This window comes from Peromyscus maniculatus, chromosome 8 (genome assembly GCF_049852395.1).
Source record: "Peromyscus maniculatus bairdii isolate BWxNUB_F1_BW_parent chromosome 8, HU_Pman_BW_mat_3.1, whole genome shotgun sequence".
In the NCBI taxonomy this organism is placed as follows: Eukaryota; Metazoa; Chordata; class Mammalia; order Rodentia; family Cricetidae; genus Peromyscus; species Peromyscus maniculatus.
The window spans coordinates 106,027,512-106,046,127 of record NC_134859.1 but is presented as its reverse complement, the minus strand read 5'-3'; the positions used below and the strand labels follow the sequence as shown (position 1 = coordinate 106,046,127).

At 50.6% G+C, this 18,616-nt stretch overlaps 1 protein-coding gene across 2 annotated transcripts in view; it reads left to right on the top strand.

The window, feature by feature from the left end:
* Positions 1-18,395, top strand: part of Timp2 (TIMP metallopeptidase inhibitor 2) — a 48,447-nt gene extending 30,052 nt beyond the window's left edge. For both annotated transcript variants that reach the window (XM_006990270.4, XM_042283206.2), the window contains exons 2-5: positions 5,121-5,221; positions 8,130-8,238; positions 13,573-13,697; positions 15,484-18,395. In XM_006990270.4, coding sequence (XP_006990332.1) covers positions 5,121-5,221; positions 8,130-8,238; positions 13,573-13,697; positions 15,484-15,681 — 533 coding nt within the window. In that variant the 3' untranslated portion in view covers positions 15,682-18,395. The remainder of the gene's footprint in view (positions 1-5,120; positions 5,222-8,129; positions 8,239-13,572; positions 13,698-15,483) is intronic.
* The last annotated feature ends 221 nt before the right edge of the window (positions 18,396-18,616 follow it).

Genomic DNA, 18,616 nt, shown 5'->3' with positions numbered 1-18,616 from the left:
TCTCTCTCCACTCACAGACACAGTTGTTGGATTTGTGAACATGTCTTTAGGACTCCGTGGACCATGTGCTGGTGGCACCTGGGAGGGAGAAGAACCATGTCTCTGCTTGCCATGGTTGGGGTCTGTGGAGTGTGTTGAATCCTCTACCTTCCCTTAGCCATGGCCATGGCATCCAGGGTTTCTAGAAAGTTCCCTCATAGGATAACAGCAGGAGGCCCAGCTTCTGTTGGCATCGCTGGCAGCTGTGATTCTCAAGGTCCAAACACAGCCCGTTATCTTTGGCTCATCATCAGTGCCCTTGACTTTCCACCCTCTTAGCTCTTTTCCATCCCTTGCTGGCTGGGCACACTGGGATTGTTTTTGCAGGCTGCTCTAGGGGGAAGTGACATCATGTGGTGTCCTCAGCCAGAGGGATGGGGGTAGGGGCTCTGCGGTTGGGTGTGCTTTGAATTAAGTCAACGCTTGTGCATTCCAGTAGCCAGCATCTGGCAGTGAATTCATCAGCCAGTGTAGCACTCTTGATGGCAAACCCAGATGTTGGGTTAGCAAAAGGAAAAGAGGAAAAAGCAAATTTTGAGCCGCAGGGAGTGGGGGGTGGGCAGTGGTTAGGGCACAAAAAGTCTCCTGCTGCTGTGCCCAGCTCCTTGGATAGGTAGTGAGACAGGGCAGGATGTGGCTAGCCCTGACCTGGTGTCTGCCCCCAACCTAGCATCTAAATGTCCAGTCAGCAGGCACTCATGCCTTGCTTCTAGTTCATCCCAAATTCTTTGGGTCTCTGCATTTCCCTGTCCTTCAGATGGCCTGGGACTTGAAGAGGTTGTCCGTTCTGTGATGTGGAGTCCTTTCCTCTACAGCCCTGGTGGTCACCCTGGAGGTCACAGTGATGACCACTGTCGTGCATGTGGGCTAAGCTTCTAGAGAATTCTTTATTTCCTCCCCTTTCCTGTCTTCCACCCCGGATTTCCTGTCCATCTGTCTGCCCGCTGCCTAGATCAGACGTCCCTCTAAGGCCGGGACTGTGAAAGTTTTTACTGGCAAGACCTCCCCATCCCCTTCTCTCCCCACTGATCTCACCAGTGACAGCTACAGCTAAGACAGGTGTCTGCCGCAGCAACAGCGACAGCCTCATCTCGCAGCAGGGACACCAAATGAGAGGAACCCATCATGCTTCTGCTCTAAAGGATCAGTTGTCTGGGTCCCTGCGGGTTTTCTAGGTCCCTGCGGCTAGCGGCTAGCCAAAAGCAGCCCGGCTGTCAATGGAGAGTCTACCTGCCCCTCCCCCACTCCCCACAAGCATCCCGGACCTTCCCCCCAGTTAACTTTCTAGCCTGAAAACCACCATCTCTTCTGAAAATTTCAAAAATGAAAGCGTATGGTCCACAGCCCTCAGGCAAGGTGAACACAGGACTAGGGACGGCTCTCCAGATTCCTGTTGTGCAGGAGCAGAGAAATCTGCCCTGTTCACTCTTCCACCATGTGTCCTTTGCACTCGGTGCCCACACCCAGGGCCTCACTGACCCTCCCCATCCCCATCACTCACCCTCACTAAACCCATCATTCCCACACCTGATTGCTCTTGGCATTTTAGCTTAGATCTTGTCAGGGATTCAGGTGTGTGGGAACTTGGGGACCCATAAGACAGCAGTATTAGGTCCTCAGTGCCATGGGAGAGAATGAGACCCTTTGGCTGTTTATTTTCTGATTGCCAGGTAGGTGGTGCATTTATTGAACTTTTTGTTGTTCCTTGTTTTGTGATGAGACATGGTCTCAAGTAGCCCATGCTACAGCCTCAAACTCTGTAATAGTTCAAGGGAATGCTGAGATTCCAAACATGTGCCATGTCCAGCTGTAAGTGTTGGGACTTGAGCTCAGGGCTTTGTGGTTGCTATATAAGCCCTCCCCCGACCGAGCTACAGCCCCAGCCCTTAGCGAACACACTTGAGCGTTAAGCATTGTGCAGCGTAGTGGGCCACTACTGAGAAGCAAGTTCTCTCGGCTGGTAGAGGGAAGTAGACTGTCCTTTAGGACCCCTGCCCCGTCTTGTTTCTGAGCTGATGATAGGGCTATACAAAGAACACACGCATGGCAGTGTTCGCCTGGCGCGCTTACATGTTTGCATACGCACCTCGATGATGGTTGTATAGATTCCACGGGGGTGTTGGGGGGGGCGAAGACCAGCCACGCCTGCCCCATCATCCCAAGGCTGTCAGTCAGTCTAGTTCCATCTGGTAGTTGTTTTCTGAGCCCCAGCTGTTCCACAGCATGGCCTCTACTTGCCAGGGCCTCTCAGCAGACAGGTGCACAGACATTTACAGCGGAGCGTGTGAGAGATGGACAGTACACCCATCGCTGCAGGAAGAAGACAGGAAGGGGCTGTTTTTCAGGGGAGGCGGGGGCCTGGAGGCGACATTTTAGGTAGAAGAGCTTTCCTGTTCCGAGGCAGGACGTACCTGAATATCCTGGCATGTGGGGGACAGCGAGCAGAATGCATTAGGGAAGAGCAAGGGCCAAGTGGGGTTGCAGAAGGTGTAGCCCTGGCTGTCCTGGAACTTGTTCTGTAGCCCAGGCTGGCCTCAAACCCAGAGCTCCTCCTGCTTCTGCTTCCCCAGTGCTGGGATTAAAGGCGGGCATCACCGCTTCTGGCTCGGATTTTAAGTGAAGGAATTTTGCAAGAAATGTTTATGGGGAAGGCACAGAACCAAGAGAGAACCCTGTGTTCTAGGGTGGCCTGCCAGGTAGCTTTACCAGGTTGTAGCTGTTTGAAGTGAGGCCTGCTTTGGGCTGGGAAACAGGAACCTGTGGCCAGGCCAGTGGTGACTCAGCTGCACAGAAAGACCAATGTCAATGGGCCTCGGAGCTGGGTGGGGCCTGGGCTGTGGTGTGAGACTCCGTGGGGAGGGATCCAGAGCGCATTGCTGGGGTCTGAGGAGCAGATGGCACTCCCACGTGCCTGGACCTCCCTGCTTCTGTGGGAAACAGTCCTGGCCAGAAGTTTCCAAGACTCAAGCTGACCGCTGGAGACTCTGAGCCGGCATCGGCTGCCCCTTGTCTCCATCTAGCTCACGTGCACAGTGACAGAACCCTTGCCCAGAGTGACCCTACACCACTGCCTTTTGAAGGTCAAACCTTTTAAAGCCATTAAAACAGACCCTGACCCAGCTAATAACCTCCGAGTAAAGAAAAGGAGGGCCCTGCCTGTGGCGGGATCTGCTGAGCCTCGGTCGTAGGGTTTCCAGGGAGGGACCAGGGGCTTAATTCCTAATAGACAACCCATGTTAGGCACAACCAGGCTCCAGAACATGCTGCAACTTTCCTGGTGTATCCCTTCCCATTGCTTCTTTCGATTGTTGACTTGAATGCACGTCTGACATGACCTGCCTCCTCACCATCTGTGTCTAAGGTTTGAGAGCCACACTGGCATTACTGACCACATCCATTACTGATCCCGCATAATACGCTTTCCAACTCCATGTCTGTCACACTTCTCACAGACTGCACATTACTATAGAGAATGTCCCACAAAGCCACGTGTGGTGGCTTGCTCTTGTAATCCCAGCACTGGGAAGGAAGACCCGGGACAAGCCTGGAGGCCTGCTGGCGAGACAGCCAGTGTGCTCCAAGCCGGTGAGAGACCCTGTCTCAAAAAACAAGGTGGAGAGTCAGCGGCATGACTCAGTGTGCCAAGGTGCTTGCCACAAAGCCTGCCGGCCTGCGTTCTACCCCTGAAGCCCACGTGGTGGAGAGAATTGACTCCCACGAGTGGTCCTCTGACTCTGACGTGTTGGCTGCATCATGCAGCATGTAAATCCTGCCCACCCCCAATAAATGAAAATGGAAAAGAAAGAAAAAAAAAAAGACCCAAGGCAATGGCACCTAAGAAATGATACATGAAGCTGTCCCTTGACTTTCACATGTATGACCCCTAGGACATTTCTCATGGAAACCTCTTTCCTCTGTATTGCTAGGGAGGGGACTCGGGTCCTCCGGCATGCTAGGCAGGTGCTTTGCTCTGAGTTGTACGTTAGCACCCCCAAGAGACCCCAAATCTGAATAAACCGGGCTCCTCTGAGGTGGACGCCTGCTCATCTGCTCTAGCCCCCAAAGCCTGAGTGAGGATGAGGTGCAGGAATGTCAGGGCCTTCTCACAGCAGCCCTGCCTGCAGGGGCAGGACGGCATGCCAGGCCATTTGTTTAACCGTTTTTCTAGCCCCCGCTAAGTAGGAAGAACCGGGCCCATGGCCAAGGCCTGCTGTACAGAGCCACTGGGGTCCTAGGATTCATCGGGGGATTTGGTTGGGTTTTGGTTTTGGTTTTGTTTGACACAGGATCTCAGTTTGCAGCCCTTGCTGACCTGGAATTCACGACTTAAACCAGGCTGGCTTTGAACTCACAGAGATCTACCTGCCTGTGCCCCAAGTGCTAGAATTAAAGGTGTACGTCATCACACCCAGCTTTTTGGTTTTTGATTTTGTCTTTTGAGTCAAGTTTGTGGTTGTTTTGTTTGTTTGTTTGTTTATAGACAAGATTTCTCTGTGTAGCCCTAGCTGTCCTGGAACTCACTCTGTAGACCAGTCTGGCTTCAAACTCAGAAACCCATCTGAGTGCTGGAATTAGAGGTGTGTGCTGCCGCCACCACACACACACACACACACACACACACACACACACACGCACGCACGCACGCACGCACGCACGCATGCACGCACGCACGCACGCACACCACCACCACCTGGCAAAACAGGGTTTTATTAGCCCAGGCTGCCCTTGAAGTTCTGACCCTCCTGACTCTATCTCCTAAGGGCTGCTGTTAAAGATGTGCCCACTTTTATATGATGCCAGGTGCTAGACACTGAACACAGGCCTTTGTGCCTACTAGCCAAGCACGATACCAGTTGAGCCCCATCCCAGCCACGGCAAAGAACTCTTGCTGGCCACCCCAGGACGACAAGCCGCAGAGCCTTGCTTGTGCTTGATCAGACTCCTCTGACACCCCAGATTACAGCAGGTGGGCAGTAGGCCCCCCTCCCCCTCCCACAGGGAGGACGCCTTTCTCCCCTGGGCAGAGCCTGAATCCTGGTCCTCAAGGACTCTCCTCATATCTGTGTCTCTGTGTTTTGCAGTGATCAGGGCCAAAGCAGTGAGCGAGAAGGAGGTGGATTCCGGGAATGACATCTACGGCAACCCCATCAAGAGGATTCAATATGAGATCAAGCAGATAAAGGTAACCCCTGACTTCTTGGGGGAAGCTAGGGTGGGGCCTGGGAACGCCTCTCAGCCATTGTAAGGCAGAAAGCTGAGTTGTCAAGCCACGAAGAAGCCCAGTTCTTCTTAAGCCACAAGAACATGAAAAGCTGGCAGAAATTTTAGGTTTCCAACTGTCTGAGTCACTGTCCTATGCTGTGAAGAGACACCAGGACCAAGGCAACTCTTGTAAAAGAAAGCATTTAATCGGGGGCTGGCTTACAGTTTCAGGGGATGAGTCATGATCATCACAGTGGGAAGCAGACAGACATGGAGCAGTAGCTGAGAGCTTCATATCCTGACCCAAAGGTAGCAGCAGGTGGAGAGAGAAAGACATTGGGCCTAGCATGGGCTTTTGAAACCTCAAAGCCCACCCCCAGTGACGAACCTCTTTCACCAAGGCCACACCTCCTAATCTTTCCCAGACAGTTCCATCAAGTGGGGGACCAAGCATTCACGTATTTGAGCCTATAGGACTGTTTTCATTCAAACCACAATGTCACCCTAATTCTAGAAACAGGTTACTTTGATTTTACCGGGTGATAAGCCGGTGAGTCGCGTGTCCTAAGAGGATGAGTCTGGCAGGCAGGTGTGCTCAGTGGCAGCTTCCTGACTGTGGTGGGCCACTTACAGAGAGGTAAGGTAGCCGATGAGTGACAGGGCTGTGGTCTGGGGACTGTGGATGGCCGCAGCGGTGGCTGTGGTGATGTCGGCTAGTGTGATCAGAGAACTCCCCGTGTCAGGGACAAATGGGAAGAAACCAATGTTTGAGAGAGAGAGAGAGAGAGAAGAGAGAGAGAGAGAGAGAGAGAGAGAGAGAGAGAGAGAGAGAGAGAGAGAGAGAGGTTAAGGAGAGGCTGGGGGTGTGGCTCAGTTGGTAGCATGCTTGTCTGGAACGCATGAAGTTCAGTGTTTGGTCCCCAGTGTTGCAAAACTAAGCAGGGTGGTACGTGCCTGCTCTGACAGTTGACGTTTACTAACTTGGTGTCCAAAGAAAGACAGCTGGCCCCGCCGGTGCGAGGGACAGCTTTGTCACACAGTGGTGGTTGTAGCTATCCTTACTTACCGACGCTGAAAATAAATGAGATGGCTCAGCGGTTAAGAGTACTGACTGCTCTTTCAGAGGACCTGGGTTCAATTCCCAGCACCCACATGGCAGCTCACAACTGTCTGTAACTCCAGTTCCAGGGGACCCGACACCCATGGCAAAACACCAATGTACATAAAATAAAATAAAATAAAATAAAATAAAATAAAATAAAATAAAATAAAATAAAATAAAATAAAATAAAATAAAATAAAATAAAATAAGGCCGGGCGGTAGTGGTGCACGCCTTTAATCCCAGCATTTGGGAGGCAGAGGCAGGAGGATCTCTATAAGTTCAAGGCCAGCCTGGTCTACAGAGTGAGTTCCAGGACAGGCTCCAAAGCTACACAGAGAAACCCTGTCTCAAAAAAACAAAACAACAACAACAAAAGACAATAAATGTTATTGACAGACCAGAGGAGCGAGCACTTGCTCATCACACGTGTCATCTCAAGAGAACAACTAACCTCTCAATACCCAAGTCTCTATGAGGCGGAGTAGCAGGTGGGCTTTCATAACCTCCTTGTGGCTTCACGCCAAGAAGTGACTCTGACCTCTTGGTGTCATTTGAGATGCATAAGGAGGCTGTTGCCCTTGCGACCTTCCTACAGGGTTAGAGCCACGCTCCCCAAAGCTGCTTTGGCCTGGAGAGGGACTGGAGCCGAGGGCTCAGTGGGTAAGAGCGCTTGCTGCTGTCCGGAGTTTGGGTCCCAGTACCCTGTCGGGCAGCTCACAACTACCTGCATCTCCAGCTTGAGGGGATCTGGCTTCCGAGGGCACCTGCATGCACGTGGCAGCAGACACTCAGACACAGACACACCAGCCTCTTCGGGAGAGTTAGGAAGGGTATGAGTAGAAGGGGAACTCTAGACTCTAGCATCGGCTTCCTCCTCCGCGGGACAGCAAGGGCACTCCTGAAGAGCGGAAGTGAGTCAGACACTGAGAGACACCCCCCCTCCCTGAGCTTATGTTCTGGTTCCGGGGAATGACCCTCTCCCCTCTGTTGTCTTCAGGTAGCCAGAGTGTCACCAAAATCCCTGGACATAAACGGCGCGTCGTAGTACAAGCCTATAAACCAAACATCCAGGCTGAGGCAAGAGAATGGAGAGTAGAAATCAGGCCTGGCTACAAAGTGAGACTTTTGTCTCAGAAAAAAAATTATAGAAGTAGGGCTGGGGTGTAAATTATTGGGCTCAAGACCCCAGGTTTAATCCAGGAGAGGGGATGGGGGTAAGTAAAAAGGGAAGATCAAAAGAAAAGGAGAAAAATCCTTTTTTGTTGTTTGTTTTTGTGGTTTTGTTTTTGTTTTTTTGGGGGTGTGTGGGAGTGTTGGTTTTTGGTTTTTCAAGGCAGGGTTCTCTGTGTAGCCTTGGCTGTCTTGGAACTTACAGAGTTCTGATTGCCTCTGCCTCCCGAGTGCTGGGATTAAAGACAACCCCCCCACACACTTTGTTTTGTTTATAAAACAAGCAAATTAACCCTGTTTGTGGGGACAAAGATGTGACCCTCTGTGGCAAGTGGGAATCTCTAGAATTTTCCAGAGGTTCTGAAATGACCTCATGCTTGGAAATGTCCTTGGACTGTCTCCTGCAGATGGCAAGGCTGTGCTCACCTGCTGAGAGCTGCCTGAACAGGTGTGTGACTCTGGACGCCTTCGCAAAAGCAGCAGTGGCCTGTGAATCCCTGTGACATGCCTGTTACCCTCTGTGCACCTTCTGTGTGCAGTCATGCACCCCTGTTCCTGTCACGTTCTGGTTGGGAACCCCGTCTCGGCTTACCCCTGCCCTACTGTGTTTTGCAGATGTTCAAGGGACCTGACAAAGACATCGAGTTCATCTACACGGCCCCCTCCTCAGCAGTGTGCGGGGTCTCGCTGGACGTTGGAGGGAAGAAGGAATATCTAATTGCAGGTGAGTAGGAGCTGGGCCTTCCCCACTGAGTGCTGGATCATGGCACCCTAACAGAATTCCTCTGCATGCCTGTGTCCTGGTCCCTAAGGAACAGCCTTCCTACACTGCCCTCTAGGGGCGAACCAGCCCATCTGCATGGGCACTGGGACTGCTGGTGGCCCATGTCATGGAGACTCTGGTGAAGGGGCCTTTGTCTTGCCAGCACCTCCTTCCAGGGGCGGCACCCCCCAGGTCCTTGCCTATACAGAAGCTGTCTGCATTAGCGGCCTCTCCAGTGGGCTACAATCCTGGGAAGTCCAGCAGCAGCTCCTTCCCTGGGCACAGGCTGGGAGGCAGGGGATTTCCCATTTCTTTCTATAGAGATTGCACAAACCCTCTACCTTCGTGTTATAAAGGCGTTCCCATGATCCCCCAGTGCAGGTGAAGGTTTGCCTCAGGCACGGTGATTAACATGGGGTCCATTCGCAACACCTGGCAAGAACCTGTGGTTCTGTTTCTTGTGAGCTGATTGATGTCATATGGGCAGCTGAAACCCAGCCAGAGTGGGGGCATTTCTGGCATAGAAATCACCAGCCACTGCAGAGAGGACCTTTTCCTCCTGGGAGAGCCAGTAGACAGAGGCTCCTCAGCACAGCCCGGCAGCTCCTGCTGCCTCTAGCAGTTTTCCTTCTTTAAAAATAGTTTATTTTTATGTGTATGAGTGTTTTCACTGTTCCGCTACCTGCTGGGATTCCTTGCAACCTGTGACACTCCAGATGCCCAGGCTGTACCCAGTGCAAGCCAAGGAGCATCTGGGGCCGCAGTCTGTCCTCTGGGGAGTCCCTGTGTAATCAGGGCTCGCAGCCACTTTCTAACCAGAACCTTCCTCGACAAAGGGCAGACGTTGCCAATAGCTAGTTAATGCACACTGGGAGGCAGGCACTTCGGTAGGCAGACACGGCCATCTCCCGTGAACACGGGCGCTATTTTTGACCTCCTGGGGCCAAAGCTGTCAGTCAGACCTGCTTACCACTTGGATATTCCAAGCATGGGCACAGCTTTCTGTTCCATGAGATGGAAACCAGCCCACCAGACCAATAAGGGGCTCTGGGCAGGCAACCTACAAATAGGTAAGCCTTGCCTTGCTATCAGGAGCCCTGACACACAGTGACTGCTACAATTAGGCTCAAACTCCTGCCCCATGCCTGGTGCCCTGACGTATGAGGAAGCTTGCGTCCCTTGAGCAGAGGGGAGGGCGGAGTCCTCCAGGGCAGCAGTGTGATGAACATTGCTGGGGCCGCTCTCTTCTGTATACCGGGTGTGTGTGTGTGTGTGTGTGTGTGTGTGTGTGTGTGTGTGTGTGTGTGTGTGTGTGTGTGTGAACAGTAGGGCATTCTCTCTGGCTCTGCCCCTCTTCTGCACAAGCCAGGCTCCGGGTCCACGCAAAGCCTGGAGATCAGTCCACACAGGAGGCCAGGTTACTTCAGTGCGTGTGGACGTCAGTTTCTATCGTGCAGAATCCCTGTCTTCCACGTTGGCCGTCAGGTTTCCCACACACACCATCTGTTTTGTACGGTCCCTGCTGCAGCCACGTGTGTCCAGCTCCTCTCCGTCTTAGTAAGGAGAAGCTCACACAGAGTAAAGCACAACTTCCCAGGCCTGCTGAGACTCCACTACAGCTGCAGATGCAGTGCAGATTGAAACCACCCAAAGCCACTCAGAAACCGCGTGCCTGTCACCTTAAACTACGCCACACTTACTACCCAGACACATGGCACATTTTAGTCCCCTGACTGGCATGACACCAACAAAAGACATCTTCAAACATTCTGCATGCTGTTTAAAAGCTGCACTAGTGTCTCTGGGCATGGTGGCACGAGTCTTTGATCCTAGCACTTGGGAGGCGGAGGCACACAGTGAGACCTTGTCTTGAGAAACAAAACTCCTGCGGTACCTGGGCCAGCTAGACATCTCAGTGGGTAGAACACTGGCCGCTGAGCCTGACAGCCTGAGCTGAATCCCCAGGACTCACATGGAAGAAGAAGAAAGGGGTGATAAGTTGTCATCTGATCTCCACACACACACACCACACATGTACCCACTCACTCATGCCCACACAAAATAAAGGACTATAACAAAACCTACAGAAAACACATACAGTGCAATTGTCTTTATAACTCCTCCTGAGCGCGGTACATACAGTACAGTTTTCTTTATAACTCCTCCTGAGCACGGTACATACAGTACAATTGTCTTTATAACTCCTCCTGAGCATGGTACATACAGTACAATTGTCTTTATAACTCCTCCTGAGTGCGGTACATACAGTAGAATTGTCTTTATAACTCCTCCTGAGTGCGGTACACACAGTAGAATTGTCTTTATAGCTCCTCCTGAGCACGGTACATACAGTACAATTGTCTTTATAGCTCCTCCTGAGCGCGGTACATACAGTACAATTGTCTTTATAACTCCTCCTGAGCGCGGTACATACAGTACAATTGTCTTTATCACTCCTCTTGAGCGTGGTACATACAGTAGAATTGTCTTTATAGCTCCTCCTGAGCGCGGTACATACAGTAGAATTGTCTTTATAACTCCTCCTGAGCACGGTACATACAGTAGAATTGTCTTTATAGCTCCTCCTGAGCATGGTACATACAGTACAATTGTCTTTATAACTCCTCCTGAGCACGGTACATACAGTAGAATTGTCTTTATAACTCCTCCTGAGCGTAGTACATATAGTGGATTTGCCTCTGTACCCCCACCTGAGCATGGGCTTCAGTGGCACTAAATGGATTCACAATAGCATGTAACTATTGCTGTCTATCGGGCATGATGTCATCTTCCCACACTACATATCTGCCCACGGGCCAAGAGCATCTCACTCCTTGTCTTTCCCTGCCGAGAGTCCCAGCCTCCTACTTCCAGTTTCTGTGAACTTGCCTATTGTAGCCAGCTCACGGTTCTTGTGAGCAGCTTATTTCACTGAGCATGATGTCAGGTTCTGTCCATGCTACAGCAGGTGTAAGACTTGCCTCCTTTGTGTGTGTGTACACACAGGTACATACCTACACATATATACATACATGCATACACACACATACCACATATACAAACACATATGAACATGTACACATGCTTATCACACACACACACACACACACACACACACACACACACACACACACACACACCACAACTATCCTTAGAATAGCTGTGATGCCAGTATACTACTTCGGACAGCCAGAGATGTTTCTCTGTGCCTCTTTTGGTCTCTCTGTGAGGACCATTCTTTGGCACAACTCAGTGATGACTGTGCCTGCCCGTCAGTCAGCTGCTCTGCCACACACCTCATTCTTCTCTTGGGAGAGGGACCCAGCGTGAGGCACACTCTCCAACAAACTCTTATCTTTTTCTTTTTGGGCTTGGTCAGGTGACTCCAGCCAGATTGGATGATCTTTAACTGCCCGAGGCACAGAACCTGTTTCCCATTCTTTAGTCAGGACCAGCCCTTTAACGGGAACTACCCAGAAATCACACGTCTCAGCCAAGTGCCCCGCCAGCTGGCTGCGGACACCTCTCCTCCCAGGCCCATGATTCAGCTTCACATGTGGACTCGTACAGGGTTTCCCTGTCATTTCTTTTAAGTTTCTCTCTCCTGAGAGGAGAAGTCAATGAGTAACCCCAGCTGCACATTTCACTCAGTCCCTGTTCTCCTGTACCCAAGACTCACTCTTTGCCTTTTCCCACGTTAAAATGTGCAGCAGATGATCATGCCATGTGAGCCCGACCAAGTGTGATGATGCTAAAGGGGCTTCTTCTTTTTTTAATTAGTGTTCACTAATTATACAAATAATAGCAGACCTTCAAGATGGCTCAGCCAGTAAGGGCATTTGCCAAAGAAGCTTGATGACATTTGTTCAACCCCCAAACCCATGTAAAAGTAGAAGAAAAGACAACATGAAGTTGTCCCGACTCCTACATGCATGCTGTGATGTGTAGAAGTGCTCTCACACACATAAACATCAGACATGCAATAAATATTTAAATAAGAATCATTGTGACATTGTCATACATGTATTTAGTGTACTTTGGTCTGGGGCCAGAGAGATGGCTTAGTGATTAAGAGTGATTGCTCCACAACCATGAGGACCTGAGTTCAGATCCCAGCAGTCATGTGAAAAGCCAGGCATGGTCCCACACATGGAGGGGTGTGGCAGCTGCAGATGAGGGGATGGGGAACCCCCTTCCCCTTCATTGTTACATCCTAAATTTTCTACATGGAGCATTGTTTTAGTTTCATTTCTGTTTCTGTGATAAAACACCCTGACAAAAAGCCACTTAGAGGAGAAAGGGTTGACTGGGACTCCTAGTTCAAGGTTATAGTCTCTCAGTGTGGGGAAGTCAAGGCAGGAACTTGAAGCAACTAGTGAAGAGCAGAAGAGGGAATAAATGCATGCACACTCCCCTGCTCGGTCGCTTGTGTTCAGCTTGACATCTTCACTCTTAGCAGTTTAGGACCCCTGCCTAGGGAATGGTGCCACCCACAGTGGGCTGGGTCTTTCCACGTGGATTAAGTAAGAGAGTTCCCCACAGATATATCCACCTGCCAACCCAAGGCAGACAATCCTTCATTGAGACTGTCTAAGTGGTTCTAGGTTATGTCAAATTACAATTAAAGTTAGCCATCATAAATATGCATCCCCCACCTTTTTTTTAGACAGGAATTTATATAGCCCAGGCTGGCCTCAAACTCACTATGTAGCCAAGGTTGTTTTTCAATTCATGATTCTCCTGCCTTTACCTCTTTGTACCCCACCATACCAGGCTTAAACATTCATTTTTATTTTTAAACTGATGCACACCTTTAATCCCAGCACTCGGGAGGTGGAAGTGGGTGGATCTCTGTGAGCTTGAGGCCAGCCTGGTTTACAGCATAAGTTCTAGAACAACCAAGGCTATACTGAGAAATATAACTGTCCCAAATAACAAAAAAATGAGGGTGTATTTTTGTTTTATATTATATGAGAAGGAAGTTACATGCCAGGGGGTACAGTGCCCACAGAAGCTGGAAGAGGGTGTCATATCCCCGGAAGCTGGAGTTACAGGCAGTTGTAATCTACCTGACGTAGGTACTTAGAATTCAACTCTGGTCCTCTGGAAGATAAGCAAACACTCTTAAACCACGGGTCATTTCTCTAGCCCCAATATGAGTTATTTTAAAACTCAGAGTAGTCCAACCATGGTGAGTTGGAGCTGACCCTCACACCCAGAGCTGCACCCAAATGCAGGAGGAAGGCAAAAGGAGGAGATGTGACCCCCACACTGAGCCTGGTGACTCTCCCACAGGAAAGGCAGAAGGAGATGGCAAGATGCACATTACCCTCTGTGACTTCATTGTGCCCTGGGACACACTGAGCACCACCCAGAAGAAGAGCCTGAACCACAGGTACCAGATGGGCTGCGAGTGCAAGGTGAGTAAGATCTGTGTCCCCTCCCCATCCCCCTCCCCTCCCTGGCTCTGCCACCACAAGGTCTCCAGGTGGACAGCAGGGCATGGGTCCTTGGCTTCCCAGACCCTCATGACAGTGAGTCCTGATTTTGGAATGAACTCTGGGAAGATAAGAGAGTGAGACTGTCTATCTAGAGACAAAGCTTTTGGTCCCAGGTCCTCAGAGAACCTTGGGTTGTATCCTTGGCAAGGAATATTTGGAAGATAAGGGGGTATAGGGATGGGACAAAGCACATAAATCAATCCATATGATGGGCAGCTTCTAAGAAAAGCTCCAAGGAAAGGAGATTTTGTGGGGAGAACATGGTCCTGGAAATATTTTCCTACCCATGTGTAGGTGTAAGCACTGTGTGTCCAAGAGCCGAGGTACTGCTCCCAACATTCTAGACTTCTGGGCAGGTCTCTGTGAATCTGCCCAGAGGTGGCACTAAGCAGAGTTGTAGATGTACACATGCTTAGATATGGTGGAGAAGGGTGAGATCTATTCCCAGATCTGGGGACTGTGTCACCTTCATAGAACAACCATGTCCATGGTCCTGATGCTTTTCCCCACATCTGTACCAGGTAGCCAGCATCCTTTCATGCTACCAGAAGTGAGTCTGAGGCTGAGAGTTGCCAGCAGAGTCCTGTTCTATGGGCCTGTGCCAGCTGACACTTTTTCTTGGTGCCTCCTCCCCTTCTGGCTGGTGCTTCCCATCACTTGATTATCAAAGGTGTCATTCCATGCCCAGGTATCCAGCCAAATACAGGCCAAGCGTGGCTCCTCTGTGCCTAGCAAACTCTAGTTGGGTGTGCTTATACAGCACCCTTGGGAGAGTGAGACAGGAAGATTGCTGAGTGAAATCAACCTGTGCTGCTGTAGAGTGAGTTCCTTGCCAGCCTGGTGAGTGAGATTCTATCTCAGAAAACAAGAAAAAACCGGTTGGCAAGTAGCTCAGCTGATAGAGTGCTTGCTAGCACGAAGCCCCAGGTTCCAGCTCTAGCACCACGTCAACCATGTGTAGAGGCACATTTCTGTTCTCTCAGCGTTCAGGAGGTAGAAGCAAGCAATCACAAGTTCAAGGTTGTCCTTTGCTACATAGAAATTTCTGGGCCAGCCTGGGATACATGAAACTCTCTCTCAAGAACAAACAAACAAAAACCCAAGCTCTCTTTCTTCATCTCTGTGTGGCCAGAGGTGGGCACTCTCGTAGCTCCATAATCTTTGGTCAAAAAGCTAGTGACCCATTGACCCAAGCAGGTGCTTTAGAACAAGCATGGGAATTCCTATTTGTGCTCTGCTCTCTCCAGTGTAAGCCTCTTGTGGTAGCTGTGGCTACAGAAAAGCCTAAGCTGAAACCATCCCTTTTAAAAAGGGCTGGAGAGATGGCTCAGAGGTTAAGAGCACCAGCAGGCAGCTCTTCCAGAGGTCCTGAGTTCAATTCCCAGCAACCACGTGGTGGCTCACAACCATCTGTAATGAGATCTGGTGCTAAATAAATAAATAAATCTTAAAAAAAAAAAAAAAAAAGGTAGACCAGATGGCCCAAAGCAGAGGTGCACCTGTTGCACCAGGGTTACATAAGTAGGTGGGTGCTGAGGCCAGGGTATGCACAGGCCTATCCTCAGCTACAGTGTGGGAACCCAGGACTCAGCAGGACTACTGTCCTTGAACACCTTCAATAGGTTGTGTTCTGGAGGTACATCAAGTGCCCTTGGCCCCACCTGTCCCTTGGCCCCAACTGAATCTGCCTGCATGTGTCCCCCAGATCACACGCTGCCCCATGATCCCATGCTACATCTCTTCCCCGGATGAGTGCCTCTGGATGGACTGGGTCACGGAGAAGAGCATCAACGGGCACCAGGCCAAGTTCTTTGCCTGCATCAAGAGAAGCGACGGCTCTTGCGCGTGGTACCGCGGGGCGGCACCCCCCAAGCAGGAGTTTCTTGACATCGAGGACCCGTAAACAGGCAGACAGAGCCTCTGCGGCCAATGGAAAAGCCTCTGAGGGTTTAGACTGGTCCAGCTCTGACATCCCTTCCTGGAAACAGCATGAATAAAACATCAATCATCCAAGTGGGTTCACGCTAGTGTGATTCTGCACCCCCCCCCAATTTTCCCTAAACATGGTTGTGGGTCTGGAGGGGCAGGCGGGCCAGAGTCCCTGTCACACCCCCTCCATCTGCCAGGCTGAGCACTGTGTGTCTCAGCCTTTGATCCTTGGGTACGGGCCGGAGAGGAAAACAGACTTTTTACCAGGCTTCTTGGGCACTGTCACATACAGCTGACAGGCAACATTTAAGGGCTTGCTAGCTCTGTTGGGGCAGAGCCTGGGAATGTGCATTTTGCAGAAACTCTTGAAGGTTGTTGTAAGACTGTGTAGCCGGCCTACCAGGTCCTTTTCATCCTGAGAGGGACATGTCCCTCATTTTCTGCAGTGGCCACCCTTCTGGCCCAAGGTAGTAGTCTCTGGCCCTTGCAAGTACCCCCCATCTCCTCTGCACCTGGTATGGACTCCGAGCACCAGGGTCTTGCTCAAGTCCAAGAGTAGCCCTCCAACCAGTGGTTCATTTGTCGAGGAGTCCTGGTCAACCCCATGAATCCACAGACTTCAGGGGCACCCCCTCATGGGAATGGGAACCCTCCCTGAGCTGTGTTTCTGGCTCTAACCAAGTCATTTCTGTCCTACCCTTCCCCATCTCCACCCGTCCCCTAGTGGGGATCTATGAGGTCTCCTGCTGGGGGTGATAATCTGTGGTGAGGGATCCTTGGCTGTCCTTGTAGTCACTCCTAAGCCTCTAGAGCTATTCTTAACCCCCTTCCAAGTGGCTTCAGGTGTCTGCGTTGAGCAGCACAGCTCTGCTTTCTGTAGCATCATGCCCTGCCGCTGTGGGGATGCTGGTAGCATTCCCTTTTTTTTGCACAAACTGAAGATTTTAGAGGCCAGTCCTGTAAGGCCCCAACAGAAAAATTCTAGTGAAATCTCCCTGCTAGGCTGGCCCTCATCACTACATGTGGATTTCTGTGTTACTAACCAAGCCCATGAATCCACACGGCAGCGAGGGAGCCTGAGAGGCGGGAAGCTCTGCTTGCCAAGCTGCCAGGATGCAGTGGCTTGTTTTCAGAGCCAGCTCATTCTCCTAAAGGTGAATTCTCAGGTAACGTATGAGGCTGAGAGGCATATGTCCTGGGCTCTGCTTCTGTCTCTTAATGTCACAGAGGCTGCCCACTCGAGGCCCTTATAGGGAACTGGGTGGGGCACCTATTTGCTCCCTAAAAAAATTGATTTTCTGATGCCAATAGGATAGGGGTTAAGACAGGCAGAACTTGGTCACTGACGATACAGACAGTCGCTCTCCCTCCTAACTGAGTCTTAAAAATAAGCTGTCCCGAGAACACACATGTATATTATCCAAACATACACACACACAAAAACAGACCCTGAAGCCTGGCAGCCTGTGACTGGTTCTTTTGTAAAATGCTTCCATAGACCTCTATCTTCCAACCCTGTCCTAACTATCAGAAACCCCAAAGCAACTGTTAAGATCCTCCCCAGATGCTCCCTACCCACGCCCCCACACCAGGATCTGGCCAGCTCGGAACTTGATTACTTCTCCTTTAAGACACCCTGGGAGGATGCCCAGGAATCAGCCTGCCCGCCCGAGGGCATTTTCATGTTGTGCAGTGATGTTCTTCCTAGGATGCTGTCATGGACCAGCCCACGAGACCCTGCTGTCTATCCCGCCCTGCCTGTCTGCTTCCTGTGCAGTGATAGCATATGTAACAATGCCCATTTCTGCTGACTTCTTGACATGTTCTGGTTCGTTTCTGGTGTTCGCTGTGAGCATTCTTGTACTGCGTTTATGCCCTTGGTAGCATTAGACTTTGCACTTTTTAAAAACAAAAACAAAAATGTTTCGGCATCGAGGAAGCATTTGACCCAGAGTGGAAAGCATGGCATGGTAGCTGACCCGGGACCGAGGAACCCTTTTGATCTTTGAGTTCTTTGAATACCTGTTTTTCCAGCCTCCTGTCTTTTGTACCTGGTTCAAATCATTATGAAGGAAGGAATCTCAGAGTAGATTGGTTCTAAAAGATGGCCTTTATCATTTCTACTCACGTTGGTTTTTCTAGCCCTACTGGGCAGATGAGAGGAAAGCAAACAGACAAGCAAACTATTGGGACAAAGTGCCAGATGGCAGCTGAGCAGCGGCCACTCAAATGCCTTTGCAGCAGATCAATCGCAGTCTACACTTTAAGGAATATCTCCGCTTGGCGTTGTTTAACTTCTGTTGTGTTCTAAGCACTGGGCTTCCCTCCCTCTGCCTCTGTCATGCCAGCAACTCGAATATTTCAGATGACGTTTACATGGTAGTTATTTCCAAATCTCTGCTTGATGCATATTAAGACATATCTGTGAGCTTGCCACATAATTTAAAGCTTTGTTGATTTTGTTTCCGTTTGAACTCTTGGTTGTTGGGGGGAAGCACCATGTTCATGCTGGAATATGAAGTCTGAGATGAACCCCCCGCCCCCCCACACGCTGGCAACACCTGAGAGTTGTTGAAAGTCAACAAGCCAACCGCGCGTGTCTCTGATGCTTTGTATCAGTTTTGATTTTGATTTTTTTTTTGAGTGATTGCTCTGTCAATGGACAATAAACCATATTATCAAACAGAAGGTTGGCTCCCTGTGTGGCTGTTTCTGCTGTTTTTTAGCGAGGGATGCGGGCCAAGTGTCTACCAGCTAGAGGGAAGGGGAGTCACAGAGGGAAATGGAGGACCGAAGAAGGCATCCGATGCCTTGGAACTGGAGTGAGAGGCAGCGGTGAGCCATGTGAGTTCTGGGAGCCAAACCTGGGTCCTCTGCAAGAGAACTCGGTGCTCTAAACTGCCAAGCTG